This window comes from Suricata suricatta, chromosome 5 (genome assembly GCF_006229205.1).
Source record: "Suricata suricatta isolate VVHF042 chromosome 5, meerkat_22Aug2017_6uvM2_HiC, whole genome shotgun sequence".
NCBI lineage: Eukaryota > Metazoa > Chordata > Mammalia > Carnivora > Herpestidae > Suricata > Suricata suricatta.
In genome coordinates, this window is record NC_043704.1 from 110,825,166 (window position 1) to 110,842,966 (window position 17,801).

Below are 17,801 nucleotides of genomic sequence, written 5' to 3' on the forward strand. Positions count from 1 at the left end.
TAAATAATTCAGAATGGTCCTACATGCACAATACAATTAGCCAGTATCTGCCAAACACTTACTCTTATTAACGTTGGTGTTGTGCCTGACAAGATAGAAATGCAGAATTTTCCACTACTACAGGAGGGTTAGCTAATAGACTGAACATGCTCTCCAGTCAGAAACACTACTGGACTTCGGCCACCAGAGTAACTCTCCAGAGGGCAAAGAGTACAGTAAAACTCTGTTTTTCAAGTCCATGGAGGATACTAAATAAACCAAGACTCTGCTTCCAAAGCAAAAGACAGTAATATCAAGGACGGCTGAAATAAAATAATCTAAGGTCCCTGTACTCAAGATGCTTATGATCTCGTTGAAGAAGGAAAAGCGCTAACAGAAAGTATTAGGGGTGATAGCGCTCAGCTTCAGGCAGAACGCTGACAGAAGAGATGCAGGAAAATGGCGCAGGGCCACGGGCAGAGGTGCCTTCCGGTCTGCCGGACTCCTTTTGGGATGGATGGCCTCTGGGCCAAGCCTCCTCCTACCAGACTCAAAGCTTACAAACCAAACTGAGAAGAAATCAGTGTGCATCTCAAAACAATAAAGATAAATTGCGTGAAAGAGGAAATTGGAAAAACAGCAAAACTAATTGTTTACTGGATGCATTTACATGGAAGACAGTCCTTCAGAACATCAGTACAATGTGGCTCACAGTAACATAGAATACTTAAATAATCCCAATTCTTTTCTGGTTGTTTCCACCGAGCATTGTAATGATCTGGAGAATGAAAACTTTAAACAGGCTGAAGTACTGCATATTGTCAAAGTGTCTAATGCAGTGCCTATATCAAATGTAGCAAAATGAAGGAATAAAAAACAGTGGATGCCATCAAAAAGGTAACTACTATATTAAAGCATCCACAGATTATGATCATTGTTTAATGGATATTTTTGTTATATTTATTTGACATCAATATTCCGTTCCCCCTAAAACATTTTTTCTAATTTCATGCTGCAATAATATATCCTATCACAATTTCTCAAGTGTCAGGTAGGCACATGAAAATGCCAATTTCACACGCACAAATTATTATTTCCCTGTGGTTAATCAAATACATCGGCAGCAATAAGAAACTTTAGAGCTTTTGAAGGAGTTGCCCCAAATTAAACACAATGCCACTGAATTCTGAAATCCTATACATTGTCTCAAAGCTTGCCTTACAAACTCATCAATTTCAGTTCAAAAGGAAATTATGAAGGGGAATTTAGTAAAACTGAGGGAGAGCCTTGGAGCAAGCATCAGGTAACAAGACTCTAGGTCCCACGGGGAATTAACAGAAACCCTAAGGAAAGGCTTGCCACAGCCAATGTCACAAAGTATAACCCTCAGACGAGTTTTATGTGGTCTACACAACATATTAACAAAATTAATCTGTGACTTAAAATTCATGCAGTTTTACATAAAATCCATTTTTCTTATGCATCAGATAATCTGATCACAGCTGACCCACACACCTGTGTGGCAACAATCCGGAGCCTGAGATGAGGGCACCGTCCGCCAGGTCATGTAGTCCTCAGCCCAGCTGATTATCTTCCCGGACGCTGCAGCTGCTCGCTGCATTTGATTAGCGTACCGATGCTGCTGATGGTTTCCTCTGATACCTGGCTCACTTTCCTTATTGACATTACCTATGGGGCTTCATTTGAATTGGCAACCCTCCACTTTAGTTCCCCTGCTACTGAGGGAGCTGCTGAGAAAAATCAGAGGACCAGCGTATGATGAGCCTTCCTCCTGGCCTTTGTCCAGGTCTTCCAAGAGATCAGCTGCCAGTTCCTATTCTCTCAGCCCTTCCTGTTAGTACTCTTTTACTTCAGATGGTGAAATAAGATACTCATGAAGAAAAAATGGCAGGATCTCTACTAAGATCAGTTTAGGTTACAGGGGCCAGGCACTTCCAAGAGAGCCTAACATTAATGCAAATGTGTTTTGAGCCTGACATTGTATCTTCAGGCACTCTGCTGGACTCTGGAGATAGAAGGATTCAGAGATTCTCAGGCAGTGAGGCAAACAAGGAAGATGCAATGGCTGGAGTTCTGGACAAGCAGGCAGGTAACGGACTGAGAAGCACTGACACAGTATAGAAGAAAACATGGAAGCCCTTGAGAAGAGGAGGCAGATGAGATAGACTTGAAGGCTATGTAAGGAGCTTGCCCTTATGTAGCTGGGCAAGGGGGAAACAGGATTTCCAGAGCAGAAGGGTCAGGTAGACAGGAAACGTCTGGTGCAGGCACGGGCAAGCCGTCAAGTGGATAGGTAGACAAGATCAGGTCATGGGGTACCTAGAGAGGGGCTTAAGTTGTGTTCCGTACAAGACAGGAAGCTAGAGAGGGCAGTAATGGTAGAGGACATTAATCAATGAACTATGACAGGCAGGGGGAAAAAGAGAAAACACATACAAGAAATATTATAATAATACAAACAGTTAAGTTACTTATTTCTCCTAGTTAAGCGACTTAACATCTTTATACATCAACCCAGAATTATTTTGATTCAAATACTCCCACTGGTTTGAGAAACATTGTTTTAAAAATCAGGTAATCAATGTCACTGAAGCTGATTGTAATCATCATTTATTACATATGTACGTAATATTTTGTACGTATGTATATGTATGTATGCATATGTGTCTGGTGTTCAGAAACACATACATGAAATTAATTATATGTGATCCCAGATCCTTTTACTACATATGTATGTGGTGGGAAATTTATTTTTTGTTTTTATAAGAGGACAAAACAAGAAACAGTGAGGGTATGATGCTGATAAAAATGTGAAATATCCACTAGTATTAAAGACCTCATAAGAATTTTTAAAGTATAAATGATGGTAAGGGATGAAACTGAAGGAGAACTTGTCTCTTAGGAATCAGTCTTATCCTATTAAACAATATTACAGTTTGACTAAACTGTGATCTGAAGACTTGGGGATAGCTAATTTGATACCCATTCTACAGATAGATATTCTATTAAGAATACCTACCCTTTACCCACAGCTAGAGAAATGTAATGATGACCTTTCTGGAATGGTGAAGATGACCCCCACCATCACACCATGAAAAATCACTTTAATCTGAAGTATAATGTTTACACCATAGAATGACCCTTATAAAGTAAAGAGTAAAGCAACTCCCTGAGCTTGCACAAGGCCATTTTCCTTTCCTCAGGATGGAAACCCAACAACTCAACACTCTACCTGGGACCTTAAATTCTGAAATATTTGTTTTAAGGAACCAGAAGTTCCTTGAAATATATTTGGTTCCACATATTCATTTAAAACCATTACTCTGGTTCTTGAAACCAGGGCCCATTAACCTCTGTGACCAGCCTTCTCTGGATCAATAATCCATAACTCAGCTACGCAAAAATCAGATTTTGCCTAAACAGAAAATAAAAGCATACATTTCTATTCCATAAACTGTAAAACTATATAGTTAATAAAAATTTTATTATTGAACAGGAAAAAAGCATACCATTTGCCAGGAGTTAACACCTTTGTATTACTATAGTACTTACAATAGAAAATTGTGTATATACGGACTCACAACTTCTCATAGCACCTGTGGGAACTAGCCCAGGCATTTGTTATTTTCCTCATTTCAGAGATGTGCAAGTGTGAGAGCTAAAGTGCTTTGTCCAGGGTCACAGACTTAAATACTGAGTCAAACACCTAATATCCGCCTACAAACCGAGGTGTAAGACGTTGGCCGGGCTACCTGTGGGTAGGTACTTTTGGGGTTCCACTAATCAAGACAAGTAGAATGGCAGAGAGGCTTTGGGGTCACAAAAACTAAAGCTCCTTTCCTGGCTTTGCCTCTCAGTATGTGTGTGATGCCGGGCAAGTTGTTGACTAATAAGGCTCCTCTCCTGGGCAAAGGGAATAAGCAGGTTTGGGGACGAGGCTATAAAGAAGCAGTAGATGCAAACCTTGCCTTCCCGGAGCTTACAACCCACTTGACACCACTCCCAAAGAAATATTTACAAAACAAGTGGTCAGAGGTCACCTGAACAAAAAGCTGCTAAATCTCAATGTGAATCAAAGACACGAAATTGTAGGCTACAGATGTCAAGTGCAGGTTTGAAAAGAGAATTTCAGTGTAGTACCAGAAGAACCTGAATGGACTGTGTGTGCTTTGCACTCCAACACCTTCCGGAGGTGAGTCCAAGCATGCTATTAACAAACCGACCTATGACTACAGTGACCTAATTTTATTACAAAAAAAAAGTAAATTATATCCAGTGAAGTAACCTGTTTCTTTCCCAAGGCCTCAAGCAAAGCTATTGTTACCAGCATTGGGAAACGCTCCGTCCCTCCCGTTTAAAGTGGAAGGATTCTTGGGTTATAAGTGATTCCAAAATATGAGAGAGACTGTATCTATCACCAGAAACTTTGCATTTGATTATTTTGTGAATATTGCATCTCTACCACTGAAATTTACGAATACTGCAACAGTATTTCCATATGGGATACTAATTAACTATGGCTTTTCTATAAGAAAATGACCAGCACCACCCCCCCAAACCTCAGATCTGAAATTCTAACAGTTTTGGATATGAACCTCTAAAAATCAAACTGGAATGTGCAAGACAAGTGAGAGAGAACCACTGCCACCAAATAATCAATCCAAAAAGTGATGACTACCTGCATCCAGGGAGCAAGCACTTAACTGGCATTCATTTCTCGGATCTTGATCAGAAGGGCAATAATGAGAGAGACCCTGTGCAGCCAGAGAGAATGAAGGCATTCCTGTGTCCACAAGGCACACCTGCTGGCCCTTCCTGCTGAAGCAGGGTTCCCCCAGGCTGGACACAGGAACTCACCAACCAGGCTGAGGTGTAACACAGCAAATTGGAAGCGCAAGGCTACGTGCCTCAGGTAGCAGCTGAGCATTCCTGGATGCTAATCCTTCCCCTGGTCCTCCCATTACCCTTCCATGGAAACGGGTTAGAACTCGACATCCAACACATCTAGGTTCAAGCCTCTGGTCCACCATTTATAATCTTTACTTCCTTGGGACCCAGAATCTCAGTTCTCCCTCCAAAAAAAAAAGGTTTACAATGACAAGTCAGTTTTTGCTTAAAAGCCCCAGCCCAGGGCTAAAAACAAAGAAAGCTCAATTGTGACAATTAATAATTCTTAAGTATGAAAGCAAATAAGATCTCCTGCCATTATTTTCCTGAATTGCTAAGAGGTACCAGGAAAATCATTTGGAAAGAATGCTATGCAATGGTCATTAAAGCAAGAAAAATCAGGAGTTCCTAGGGAAGGAGCAGAAAAAGAAGAAAAGTACATTTAGAAACCTAAATAGAACATTTCTTGATCCATATAGGTCAAATGTAGTCACATAAGATTAAATGGTAAACAAACCGAAGTTTATCAAATCAAATGTCTGTAGGGTCAGAAAGGTAACGCTCCCAAGTGAGGAGACCCAGGGATGTCAACACAAAATGCTGGGAGCTGACCGGCAAGCACCCTGTCCCTCAGGATAAGGTGCCTAATACTGCTGGCTTATTCGTGCTCAGTGTTTGCATCTCTCATTCTTTAAGACAGGGCCCCATGGGGTGCCTGGGTGGCGCAGTCAGTTAAGAGTCCGACTTCGGTTCAGCTCATGATCTCACGGTTCGTGGGTTCAAGTCCCGCCTTGGGTTCTGTGCTAACAGCTCAAAGCCTGGAGCCTGTTTCAGACTCTGTGTCTCCCTCTCTTTCTGCTACTCCTCAACTCATGCTCTATCTCTCTCTGTCTCAAAATAAACTATTAAAAAATTAAAAAAAAAAAAAAGGACAGGGTCCCAATATAAGTTCTTATATGCAGTTTCTTGATGTTTTCAACATTGTTCAGGCCAACCTAAACCAGATCTCCAATTAAGAAGATTAGCAGTTCCTTCCTCGCTGGACAGGAGAAAACAAACGGCACCTCTGCCCTGTACCCCACTTCTGTTTCCTATCCTACAAAATGGAGCTCCAGAACCGTTCTCCAGTTTTATTCCAGGGCAGTATAATAGAACTTGAGCTTCAGCTTCTATCAGATCTGGGATGAATCCTGACTCCACCCATTACTTGCCATGTGAGTCAGGGCAGGTTAATTAACGTGTGTGAACCTCAGATCTTCCCACCTGGAGGGGAGAAAAGGGAATAAACCACCTAGGTCCCGGGACTGCTCTGAGGATTGTATGAGACATCAAGCAACTAACTAGTCGAAGGTCAAAAATAAAGGAGACACTGAGAACACATTACAGTCCTTTCCCACCACCCTCATTCACTTCATTCATCCTCATTCCATCAACTTCTCACTCAAAGGAGGATATCCATGAGTGGCTTTAAAAAAAAAAAAAAAAGAAAGAAAAAGAAAGGAGGAAAAAAACCAGGCCTCTAAGCATCGATACCATCTAACCTCAGGAATGGCTGTGAAGCTTGGGCCTACCACAGACACCACATTCTTGAGTGGTTTCATCAGCTCTCAGCTGCGGGAGCCGAAGGTGACACAACAGGATTCCCGCCCATGACCAAGGCCCTGGAACCAAGCCATTACTACCTCTGAAGCAACCCTCATTGCAACAGCCTGCAGGCGCCGGGACACGCCAAGGATGCACAGCCACTCTGCAGCGAACCACACAGGGGCCCTGCAGTCTATGTGCCCACGGCGGTCAGAGAAGGCTCAGACTCAACTTAAAGGGCAAGCTCCCTGAACAAAAAGATCAGTCAAAGGGCTGTTCACCACAAACCACATAAGAGTATCAGCATCAACATGGTGACAAGAACTTGGTTCACGGAGTGTCCGACCTATCAATCACCAGATAAATGCTATTGTGTCCCTATGCTACACTGCAGGAACCAGAGAGAGAGATGGCCCCTATCCTGTGCCAAGGTGCCAGGTGCCTCCTGACATGGCGGCCATCCTATCGTGGACATATCCTCATATTCATTTTATTCATGAGGTTCAGAAGGCAGGAAGTTAACCGAAGTTGACATCCCGCACTCCACCACACTACCACTGTACTTGGCCAGGAGTAAAGGCAAGGGATGTTGGGCATTTTTTTTTTACATTAATTTATTTTTGAGAGAGAGCAAGCACACATACATGAGTGTAGGAGGGTGGTACGCAGAGAGAAGGAGAGAGAGAATCTCAAGCAGGCTCCATGCACTGTCAGCACAGAGCCTGATGAGCGGCTCAAACTAAGGAGATGGGAGATCACGACCTGAGGTGAAATCAAGATTCAGATGCTTAACCTACTGAGCCACCCAGGCACCCCAGGTTGGTTAAGGTTGACAGTTTCCAATCAAATGAAAATGATCTTTAAGTTGCATTTAGGGAAGGACTAATAGAAATAACACTAACAAAACTAACACTCAACACAAACAGAAATGGTTCTAAAGCACTTATTTATAAATGCATATTCTAAGTAACCTTGTAATGATGCCATAGAGCAGATAACAACATGTACCCATGATTCAAAAGATTCATTCTGGGAAGTTTATACCCAAAGCTTACTAGCAACTCCTAATTATCAAAACCCAGCTTCTTTTAACTCCCGCCCTCTATGATCATCAAAACTACAAAAATTGGCCTGCTAGCTGATCAGGAAACTCTAATGCCAGAATTTTGCTACCATTTAATAACTCAAGATTAGAGAGCAAGAGAAAATCATGGGTGCCTGGGCTATTTAGAAAAGAACCAGGCAACAAGCAGCAAGAGAAATTTGAGAGAGAAAAAGCAGAGACGAGAGGAGGTCGGTACAGTGGCCCACACAGGAGACTCTGAGGGCCTTGTTCTAGAAGAGGCCTTTGGAAGGAGCGGGGTTCTAACAGCTTTCCTTCACAGCAAAGGAAAGATGTAACACGATAAATAGGGAGGTCAGGTAAGGGACAAGGAAAAGAACCACCCTGTAGAGCACTCCTCGACCAAGCAAATATTCAGAAGTAGAGATAAAAGGAAAAGTGGTTTCCGTTGAGAAAAAGGAAAACAGTTAAAGTTCAGAGATGTCCACTATGCAGAACACCCACATACACGCCACTGTACACGAAGGGCTGAAGTTTCAGGAAGGAAGAGAGGGATGAGGAAAGAGAGGTGACAGATGAGCATCCGAGTAGACATGAACACTCCTGAAGGAACAGAAATAAAAGAATGATGAGTCACGGCCGCAATTCAGGAAAGCACTTTATATAGAGATGGTAATAAAGGAGTCAGAGAAGGAGAGAGGAGATTCAGAGGCCAGTACAGGAGAACAGAGTATCTCATTTGCCAAACCTGGAAAACAAATTAGATTCCAGAAAACACAAATATCTTCTTGGAAAATAATTAAAACGCAACTCTTCTATATGATTTCAACAGGAATTAAGAGAATGGGAGCGTGGATTCCTCAGAAGTCTACATCATCACCCATATCCAAGGTCTCTGGATTTAGGACCTAATTCTAAAGATTTTATTTCTTATAGTATTTTTTAAGTTTATTTATTCATTATGAGAGAGAGACACACACAGAGACAACAGAGGGTGGGGAGGTAGAGAGAGACAGAGAAAGAGAGAGAATTGGGGGAGAGGGGATGAGAGAGAGGGAATCCCAAGAGGCTCCACATTGGCAGCACAGAGCCTGATCTGATGTGGGGCTCAAACCCACAAACTGTGAGAGTAAGACCTGAGCTACAACCAAGAGCTGGATGCCTAACTGAGCTTTCCAGATGCCCCTGGGAACCAATTCCAAAAGAGGAAATTCATAAATGAATCACATATATTGCTAAGCAGTCCTCCTCACATATTGCAAGAGACATAACTCTTGCTAAATGGGCTTTGCAATTCACCACCTGCTTCAACAGAAGATAGGGAATGTGTTTCTCCTGGTCTTGAAAACTCATCTGTAGTGCTGGGAGTTGCTAGCCTATTTGTATTCCTTTTTCCTTTCTGTGTGTTCTTCTGTCCTTTTTAACTTGAGATATAATTTGTATACCATAACTAGTATCCATTTTGAGCATATGATTAAATACTTTATACTAAATTGAAAGTTTGGCAAACCATCACCAACAATCGAGATTTTATCACCGCCCTCCCCCTGCCCAATAAGACCCCTCATATCCTCACAGTTATTCTCAACTCCCACCTCCAGAGTTGAGGCAAACACTAATCTATCCACATCTACAGATTTATTTTTTCTGGACATTTCATCTAAATGTTATGTATTCTTTCACATCTGTCTTTTTGACCTAGCAAAATGGTTTTGATGTTCGTCAGTATGATAGCTGCATTTCATTCCTTTTTGTTGTGAAGGAGTATTACACTAGAGGACTATACCACATTTTGTTTATCTATCATTCACTGATATTGAGGTTGATTCAACTTTTATCTATTAGAAATCATGCTACCAAAATATTCCCACATGAGTCTGCAATGTGGCATGTTTTCATTTCTCTTGGGTAGACATGTATGCATGGAATTGCTGGACTGAATGATAAATTTAGTTTTGACCTTATAAGAAACTACCAGACTGTTTTCGAAGTGGCCACATGATTTGAAATTCCCACCAGCAATGTAGAAGTGTTTCTGTTTTTCCACATCCTTAGCAGTGCTTTATTTTCTCATTTTTATTTATGGCCACTCTGGCAGGTAGGAAATCACATCTCGCTGTGGGTTCTTATGTAAATATCCCCAATGACTAATGATGTTGAACACCTTTTTGTGTGCTGTTGAGACAAACGTCTACACATATCCTTAGATCATTTATTTCCTCATTGGGTTTCTTAGTAGTAAGAAGTTGTAAAAGTTCTTTGTGTATTCTGAGTGCAAATCCTTGATCAGAAATGTGATATATAGATACCTTCCCCAAATTTTTTTTGGTCCTCCTTACTGGCTTTCTGCCCTCTCTCCCACTGTTGCATGTGCCCCCCCTTCTAAATATTGCTCATTCTAGTATGGGTGAGTCATACTGGAATTCTTCTTACTAACTAAAGTGTATGTGAAGCCAAGAGGAAGAAAACCATGTAACTTGGGAATAGAGAAATGTAAAAATGAAGATGTGTTTGTCACACAAACTCCATCAAATGTTTCCACATTAGAACCTTGATGGGGGAGGGAAGGGAGAAGGCTTACTGAATCCATGGGTCATTATTATGACATTCAGAAAACTAACGGTTTCAATCATTCTTCTGAGTAATTTCTAATAATTAAAAAACTGGAGTTTCACCTCCTTGCCTTACCTTAAAAATCCTACAACAGTGACACCAAACTAGGAAAGACTCGTAAGAGCCTAATCATTGTCTATACTCTATTAACCAAAAAACAACAACTTTTCAGTGCCTACTACACACCATAAACTGTAGGAATTAGATAGTCATGAGGCATGAGTAGGGTGTCTAAATTCTCAGAGAGGATTCGGGTGGAGAGAGAAATCACTAACACATTTTTTCCATCTACTACCAAATCTAGCACCTAAACTTCACGTGATCTTAGGGAACAGAAAAGGGCAAAGTAGAAGATAAACATCTGTGGCCAAATTCTTCAATGTAGTTTTGCCTGCAAAGGGCTCTCTTCCTGCTGACTCAGCAACTGCAACTGTTTACACCAGCCAGAAATCCACTTTGATCTTTGAAGGGGAGGAGGTTACGTGGGGCCTCTGCAGCTGCGCAGTCTATCAGCACATCAGTAAAGAGACATGAAAGTCTCCCGCGGCTTCATGAGCACAAGTGTGACTTCCCAAACCATTCATAACATAAACACATTTGACTTGACCAGCACACTTCAAAATCAGTTCCCAGGACTTCTGCTTTTATCAATACTTTGAGAGGCAAAAAGACATGAAATCGACAGGACTGCTTGAAGGAGAACTAAGGGAAATGTTTTCCAGCATTTAATGTTACATGAACATATGATCTCAGTTAATCTTTACAAAAATGTGTGGAATCTGAAGGTCTGAAAAGTTAAGGTATTTGGTCACACGCCCATCACTCAAACCCAATTAATCTCACTTAATCAAAACTTTTGAGACTGAATGAAATGCAGTTGTCACAGAGAAATAGAGGGACCTCCGAGGCAAACATTCGAATGATATTAATTTCTTCATGGATTCTACAGTGGAGGAAAACATAGAAGCACACACAAATCAGAGTCCCAATAGAAATTTTCTAGGGTCTTCACAGCAATTTCAGAAAGGTCAGGTGACTTAATAGAGGTGTCACAGCCAGAATTAGAATCCCAGAGATGATAAGAATAGGGTACTTAAAAGCATGTGAGCTTAAGAGCCCCCTGGGTGGCTCAGTCAGTTATGCGCCTGGCTCCTGATTTCAGGTCAGGTCCCGATCTCATGATTTGTGAGTTTTGAGCCCAGCGTACAACTTTCTGCTGACAGTGCAGAGCCTGCTTGGGATTTTTTTTTTTCCTCTCTGCTCCTCCCCATACATGCTCTCTCAAACTAAATAAACAAACATAAAAAAAAAAAGAAAGAAAAAATGTGAGCTTCTAAAACACTCTTATATATACACCGAAAATACTCTTATATATATCAGTGCAAGATCTTTAAAAAACTTAATCTCCAATTGAATGAAAGATGGATTTATTCTATGCTCAGGTTAGATGGGGGAAAGGAGGGATAAAGAATTCGGTAGAAGCAGCGAAAGGAATACATAAGCTAACATGTTCTGAGTGCATTCCTAGACCCAGGTTCTGATAAATGTCTTATGGACGATTTCAAGCAATCCTCATCATTCTGATTTCAGAGATGAAGACACTGAGTCACAGAGAAAGGGCCATTTCTGTGTATGCGGTTTGTCTGAATACCACTATGTGGCTCTTGCTCTGTGACAGGCTGAAAGAGATCACAAAAGCAGGCAACTCTCATTTGGCACAGCTGTTCATACCCAAAGAGTATGCCTTTTCTGAACTGTGAAGGCATATACATATATTTTTAAAGGAAAGTCAAATTTCTCTGTTCAAATTCCTTCCTAATTTGTCCTCCTCTTTTTTTCCCCAGGACTCACACCAGGGATAACCTATGTCGAACCCTCCCCTCAATCGCCCCCGAGTGTTTCCTGACACGGATTTTTGCTTACAGTCCATCACAACTGAAGAATGGGGCTCAACTTGACACTTGCAAAATTACCAGGTAAGCCAAAGAGAAAACTGCACAGAAAATTTTCTTTCATCAATAACGGTTATTTATACTGTCTGACAATGTGGGAATTTTATTGGTCACTGAACCAATTAAAGTACAAATCCACATTTAGCATGGCCTTTCATTAAATGTAAAACAGCGAACAGGTAGGAGAGACTCAAAGATCATCTCAAAAAGGACAAGAAAGATAGATTTGGGGAAGATTTTTATACCCAACCTAAAAAACCTGTTACTTTCCAGATGTAATAGTTTAAGGTTCACCAAGGTTTCCCAGGCAGTCAAAGACAAGTCCTTACTCTCCTATTTAGACAATTTGACTATTTAAACAATGACCATGCAAGGTGACCGTGCAAGGGCCGCACTCGTGACACCTTGTAATTTGCATGACTTCTGTATTTCATTCCTACCAGGCAGGTAGAGCAGTGGCATACTGTTGATACTTTCACATTTTGTGCCAAAGACTGACACACCCCAATGAGCAATAATGCAGCAACACCAAAAGCAAAAGGACCAAGATCTTCAAAAGCTCTGTCATTCACAACGGGACTGCTATTAATGAGACAAATTGTCATTAATGACTTAAGTTACAGAGTGAAACATCTGCTAAGCACTAGAGACTCTCCTCCAAATGACATCTGCAGAGAGTTTAACTCTTGGGAGACCCAGCAAAATGGCTCCTCTTTATTCCATTTTACAAGGTGATGAAGTAACCAAACCAGTGCTCAAGTGGGACTCTCCAAAGGACCAACATGCCCTTTATCTGCTCTGCCCAATACAGTAGCCACAAGTGCTGAGTGTTGTATATGGCCACAAACCCCATGCATTTCTCCAACACACACAACCCCCCACTTACCTCCCTCCTCCCCCACATACACACCAAAATAGCCACATTGCAACCCATCAAACTCGTGGGCTACAATACCATTCTCATACAGGGTGGCACAAAATGTTAATTTACTATACGATGAAGGCTCTTCTGTCAGTGCCTTCGTTAATCTAATTGAAAAGGGGTTGGGGGAGCACAAGCAGGAGAGAAAATAACAAAGGGAACCTCACCCTCAATTATCACTCTGTATCAAGCTCTGAGCCAAATAATACAGGTAATAACAACTTAGTAAACAAGGAGTGTGTGAGAAAATAGCCTTTACACTGTAAAAACACCTTCTAATTTTCTTAATTGAATCACCAAGCTACCCATCATTAAAAATGTTCCCAACCTTGGCCAAGTATTTTATTGACAGTGAAGAACAACATGATAAAAATGCTGGATGAAGAGAGCCACACGCATTTAATGTTCATCGTTCCTGAGCGGGAGCAGTGAACACAGAAAAGCTTCTGAGCACACCCACCAGCTTTGGGAAACTCTGGGGCAATGATACAGAAGACAAGCAATAATGGGAGTGGCTGGCAAGAAAGAATACAGACAATTCTTTAAAGGCATCAATCAGACAAAACTCTGCTTCAAGACTTGAGCCTTCTAGATCTACTCACAGATGGTTCTTCCTGCTTAAGAACCATTATTTTTTCTCTCTACTACCATATTATTTCATAAAACAATCCATAACAAGTTTAACAACTAACTCATCTGCTTAAGCTGCATTATCAACATGGAATTTGTCAATGAAGAAATAGCCAAGCCTAGGCGTATCTTACTGAATTAAAAAGTCCTATATTCCAAAATGTTAATCATATACATAAACTAAGGAAGGAAATATTACAAGGTGATATAATCAACAAGCTGAACACCAGACTCACAAAGCCACAGTAGCCACTATGGACTAAGGCCGCTGGGGCTTGATATTGGTCATTTATGAGACAGAGTGTTTGTTAAGTACTATTTTTGACATTCTGATTTAAGACTCCATCTTTAATAATGATGATAATTGATCCATAAGTCATCATTTCATAAGAGTGCTTGTCCATACAATTAAAACTTTAAAATATAACGAAATACTGAGCAGACACACAATCTCAAACCAACTCGGGAAGTATGGGTCTTTCCATTCCACAGTGAATATGCACGATAGATTCTGTGAGTCAACACTAAGGCCGTAAGTATCCATGCCAAGGATGGCTACAGTGTGTGAACCATTCTATTTGTACTTACAATGGCTTTGAAAACCATTCATCATTATGGTAAAACATAGCCATCATTCCAGGAGATGATGGGGCTGACCATTTTCAATCTGTGTCCCTTGGCTGGACCACTTACCTTGATAAAAACTTGCCTGTCCTCTCTCCATTTCCCACTGAATTCTTTTCTGGGTTAGACGAAGTGATTAATAGTTTAATTGTGGAAATTAATTCAGCACTATCTTAACCCAGGTAAAATGGCACTTCTTAGAAAGCTTCTAACAACATGGATGCTGATGGAGTGAAGAAACAGCCAAGACTGCAACACTTTGTTGAGTCAAAATAGGCTTAAATGGTAGTGTTCAAGACAATATTTGAAACTGGAAGCAGTTAATATAGAGGGCAGCTGAATCAGGCATTTTAAACTTATAAAGTCTAATAATACTGTGGGTCTCATTGTAACTAGCGAGTCCAGGTATAAATTACTAGACTGTGTAAGGGTATTTCAGCCTGGAAAACCAGTTTTTAAAAACACTTATAGCAGGGAATAAAAGGGCAAGAATTAGAAATAGGACAAGGATACTCAGGAAGAGCCCACACTTAAATTCCAGGCAGCAATTTAAAAACCTGTTTTTGGATTATAATCATCAAAACTATCTTCCCTGTTTTACTTCTTCAAAGAAGGGAACTAAAGTAAATACTACCCTCCCTGTCATATAGGGAAATGAGGGCAAAATTAATGCTATTGCCTCTAAAACAAAATCATTCCAAAACATAACTATAATTATAGTAAACAATATTAATTAATAAGAAGTAAAAAGTCAGTAATGATCTTCCTTGTAACCTTACATCCTTAGAGTTCATTTGAAAATTGTGTTAGTCGGATTTAAAAGAAAGAAAATAAGGCAGATGACAAGACATAATGGATGGCCAAGGGATTTACTGGGGAAAAATGCTTGCAAGGGATTACTGACTGAAATGCAGGTCTGACCCCTGTGCAGGAATGGTGAGCAAGGAGGTTGAGTAGGAAGATTCAAACTATGGTGCAGTATGAAGAAAGTTTTGACCAGAATGATGAGTCTTCCAGCCAAAGTCATTTGTCAGAGGAAACTCTTCTGTCACAGGAAAAGTCTTGTCTTAGTAACCTTCCTATGGGGAGTTACTGGCTTAAAACAGCCTGTGGGAAGTGTCCATCTGTGAGAAAATGATGGCAGATTCAGAGCCCGGAGCTAGGGCTGCCCATAGATTTCACTCCAGTAGGAGATCGAAGAGGCCCATTTCCATGGCTGCCACATGAATGAGTTTCTCATACACACGATACTGAATATGTATGTGATAGACTGGTAAGGCATAGGCCGTTAACAACACAAAGTAAATATTCCAAAAATGTAAAAAGTTTAAAAATTTTATCTATGTGCAATAGGTATAATGTAGCCTTTTAAATAAAAATAGGTATCAGCCTAGAACTACTTTTTTTTAACAAATGGCTCTCCATGATAATAAGCTTATAGGTTAACAACAATTTCTTGTTTCTATTCTGAATAATGGTCCCTAAAGGCTCTTACATTCTTTAAAAAAGTTAAGGGCAAAAACTTAAAAAATCTAGATTGTGTAAGGGTATTTCAGCCTGGAAAAAAAAAGTCTAGATTAAAAAAAAAAAAATCACCAATTAGGTTTACTCTTTCTCAGTTACTCATGATTCAACAACTGAACACTGAGAGAGATTTAAAAAAGTTATTTCAAAGTGTGTGCCACAGGCTAACCTAAAAGAATAACCAGTGCTAGCCATTTTGTTTTCATTAGAGGAAATTCCATTGTCCGCCACCAGATTTTATTGATTCTATCTGTAATGATATCAAACATTCAATTAAAATCACAATAACTGCCACTGGCATGGTTCTCCTCATTTTCAAAAGACTGGCATAAAGAACCAGAAATACATTTTACCTCAAGGACCCTGGTGTTTATGTGTTTGGGGGCGGGGGGGTCGGAGGCAGGGAGAGGAGGACTTGAAGGAGAGTCCACCAATACCCTGGCCACTCAAAACATTGAAAATGCACTAAAGTAAATATTTAAACTAATTTTTAATTTGCCCAAAACAGCAGTAGCCTATCAGGGGGACGAGCAGTCTGTGGGGCACACACGTGAAGCTCTGGCCTGATGTCTCGCCTCTTCTCCTACAGATAATGAGCTGAACAGCCAAGGGAGTCACGCTCCAAGTAACACGAGCGATGGACCCGGAAGGAACACCACGGTCAACAATGAATTTAACACTATCGTCTTGCCTGTGCTTTACCTCATTATATTTGTGGCAAGCATCCTGCTGAATGGTCTAGCAGTGTGGATTTTCTTCCACATTAGGAATAAAACCAGCTTCATATTTTATCTCAAAAACATAGTGGTTGCTGACCTCATAATGACGCTGACATTTCCATTTCGAATAGTGCATGATGCAGGATTTGGACCTTGGTACTTTAAGTTTATCCTCTGCAGATACACTTCTGTTTTATTCTATGCAAACATGTACACCTCCATCATATTTCTCGGGCTGATAAGCATTGACCGCTATCTGAAGGTGGTAAAGCCGTTTGGGGACTCGCGAATGTACAGCATAACCTTTACGAAGGTTTTATCTATTTGTGTGTGGGTGATCATGGCTGTTCTGGCCTTGCCAAACATCATTCTAACAAATGGCCAACTAACCAAGGAAAATGTTCATGACTGCATGAAGCTTAAAAGTCCCTTAGGAGTCAAATGGCATGAAGCAGTCATTTATGTCAACAGCTGCTTATTTGTGGCTGTGCTGGTGATACTAATTGGATGTTACATCGCCATATCCCGGTACATCCATAAATCCAGCAAGCAATTCATAAGCCAGTCAAGCCGAAAGAGGAAACATAACCAGAGTATAAGGGTGGTAGTGGCAGTGTTCTTTACCTGCTTTCTACCCTATCACTTGTGCAGAATTCCTTTTACTTTCAGTCACTTAGACAGGCTTTTAGACGAATCTGCACACAAAATTCTGTATTACTGCAAAGAAATGACACTTTTCCTGTCTGCATGTAATGTGTGTCTAGATCCAATAATTTACTTTTTCATGTGTAGGTCATTTTCAAGAAGGCTATTCAAAAAATCCAACATCAGAACCAGGAGCGAAAGCATCAGGTCACTGCAAAGTGTCAGAAGATCAGAAGTCCGCATATATTATGATTACACAGATGTGTAGGAGTTAAGGGCCAGGAGGCCTACTCTTGTTTGCTGAAGTCAAAGTGTACACAGTGTAAATAAATGTTTCTTTTGATTATCCTTGCTTCAGTCTATCAAAATTTGGATAAAAGAAAACTAAAATGGTATGAAATGTGGGTGTCATTTCGAACTAAGGGAAAAAAAAACCATTCAGGCATGTCACAAAGTGAGTGAAGCCAGAGGCGGTGCGCAGTGAAGTGGCAGGTTCATGAGTCAGGGTCTCCTGAGCAGACTGCAGAGGCGGAGGAGGCAATGGCAAAGCCAGTGCCCTGCCAGGAATTACTGCTGCTGGGGAGCCACCTCTGAGATTAGAGAACCTATAGAAAAAATTATTCTAGGTAGCTGTAAGG

At 40.8% G+C, this 17,801-nt stretch overlaps 2 protein-coding genes across 2 annotated transcripts in view; one reads left to right on the forward strand and one right to left on the reverse strand.

The window, feature by feature from the left end:
• Positions 1 to 17,801, reverse strand: part of MED12L (mediator complex subunit 12L) — a 320,540-nt gene that overhangs the window by 113,445 nt on the left and 189,294 nt on the right. The gene's annotated exons all lie outside the window — the stretch shown is intronic.
• GPR87 (G protein-coupled receptor 87) lies at positions 12,090 to 17,431 on the forward strand. The gene is made up of 2 exons (XM_029940043.1): positions 12,090 to 12,123; positions 16,389 to 17,431. The coding sequence occupies exons 1-2, from the start codon at positions 12,090 to 12,092 to the stop codon at positions 17,429 to 17,431; spliced, it is 1,077 nt and encodes a 358-aa protein (XP_029795903.1).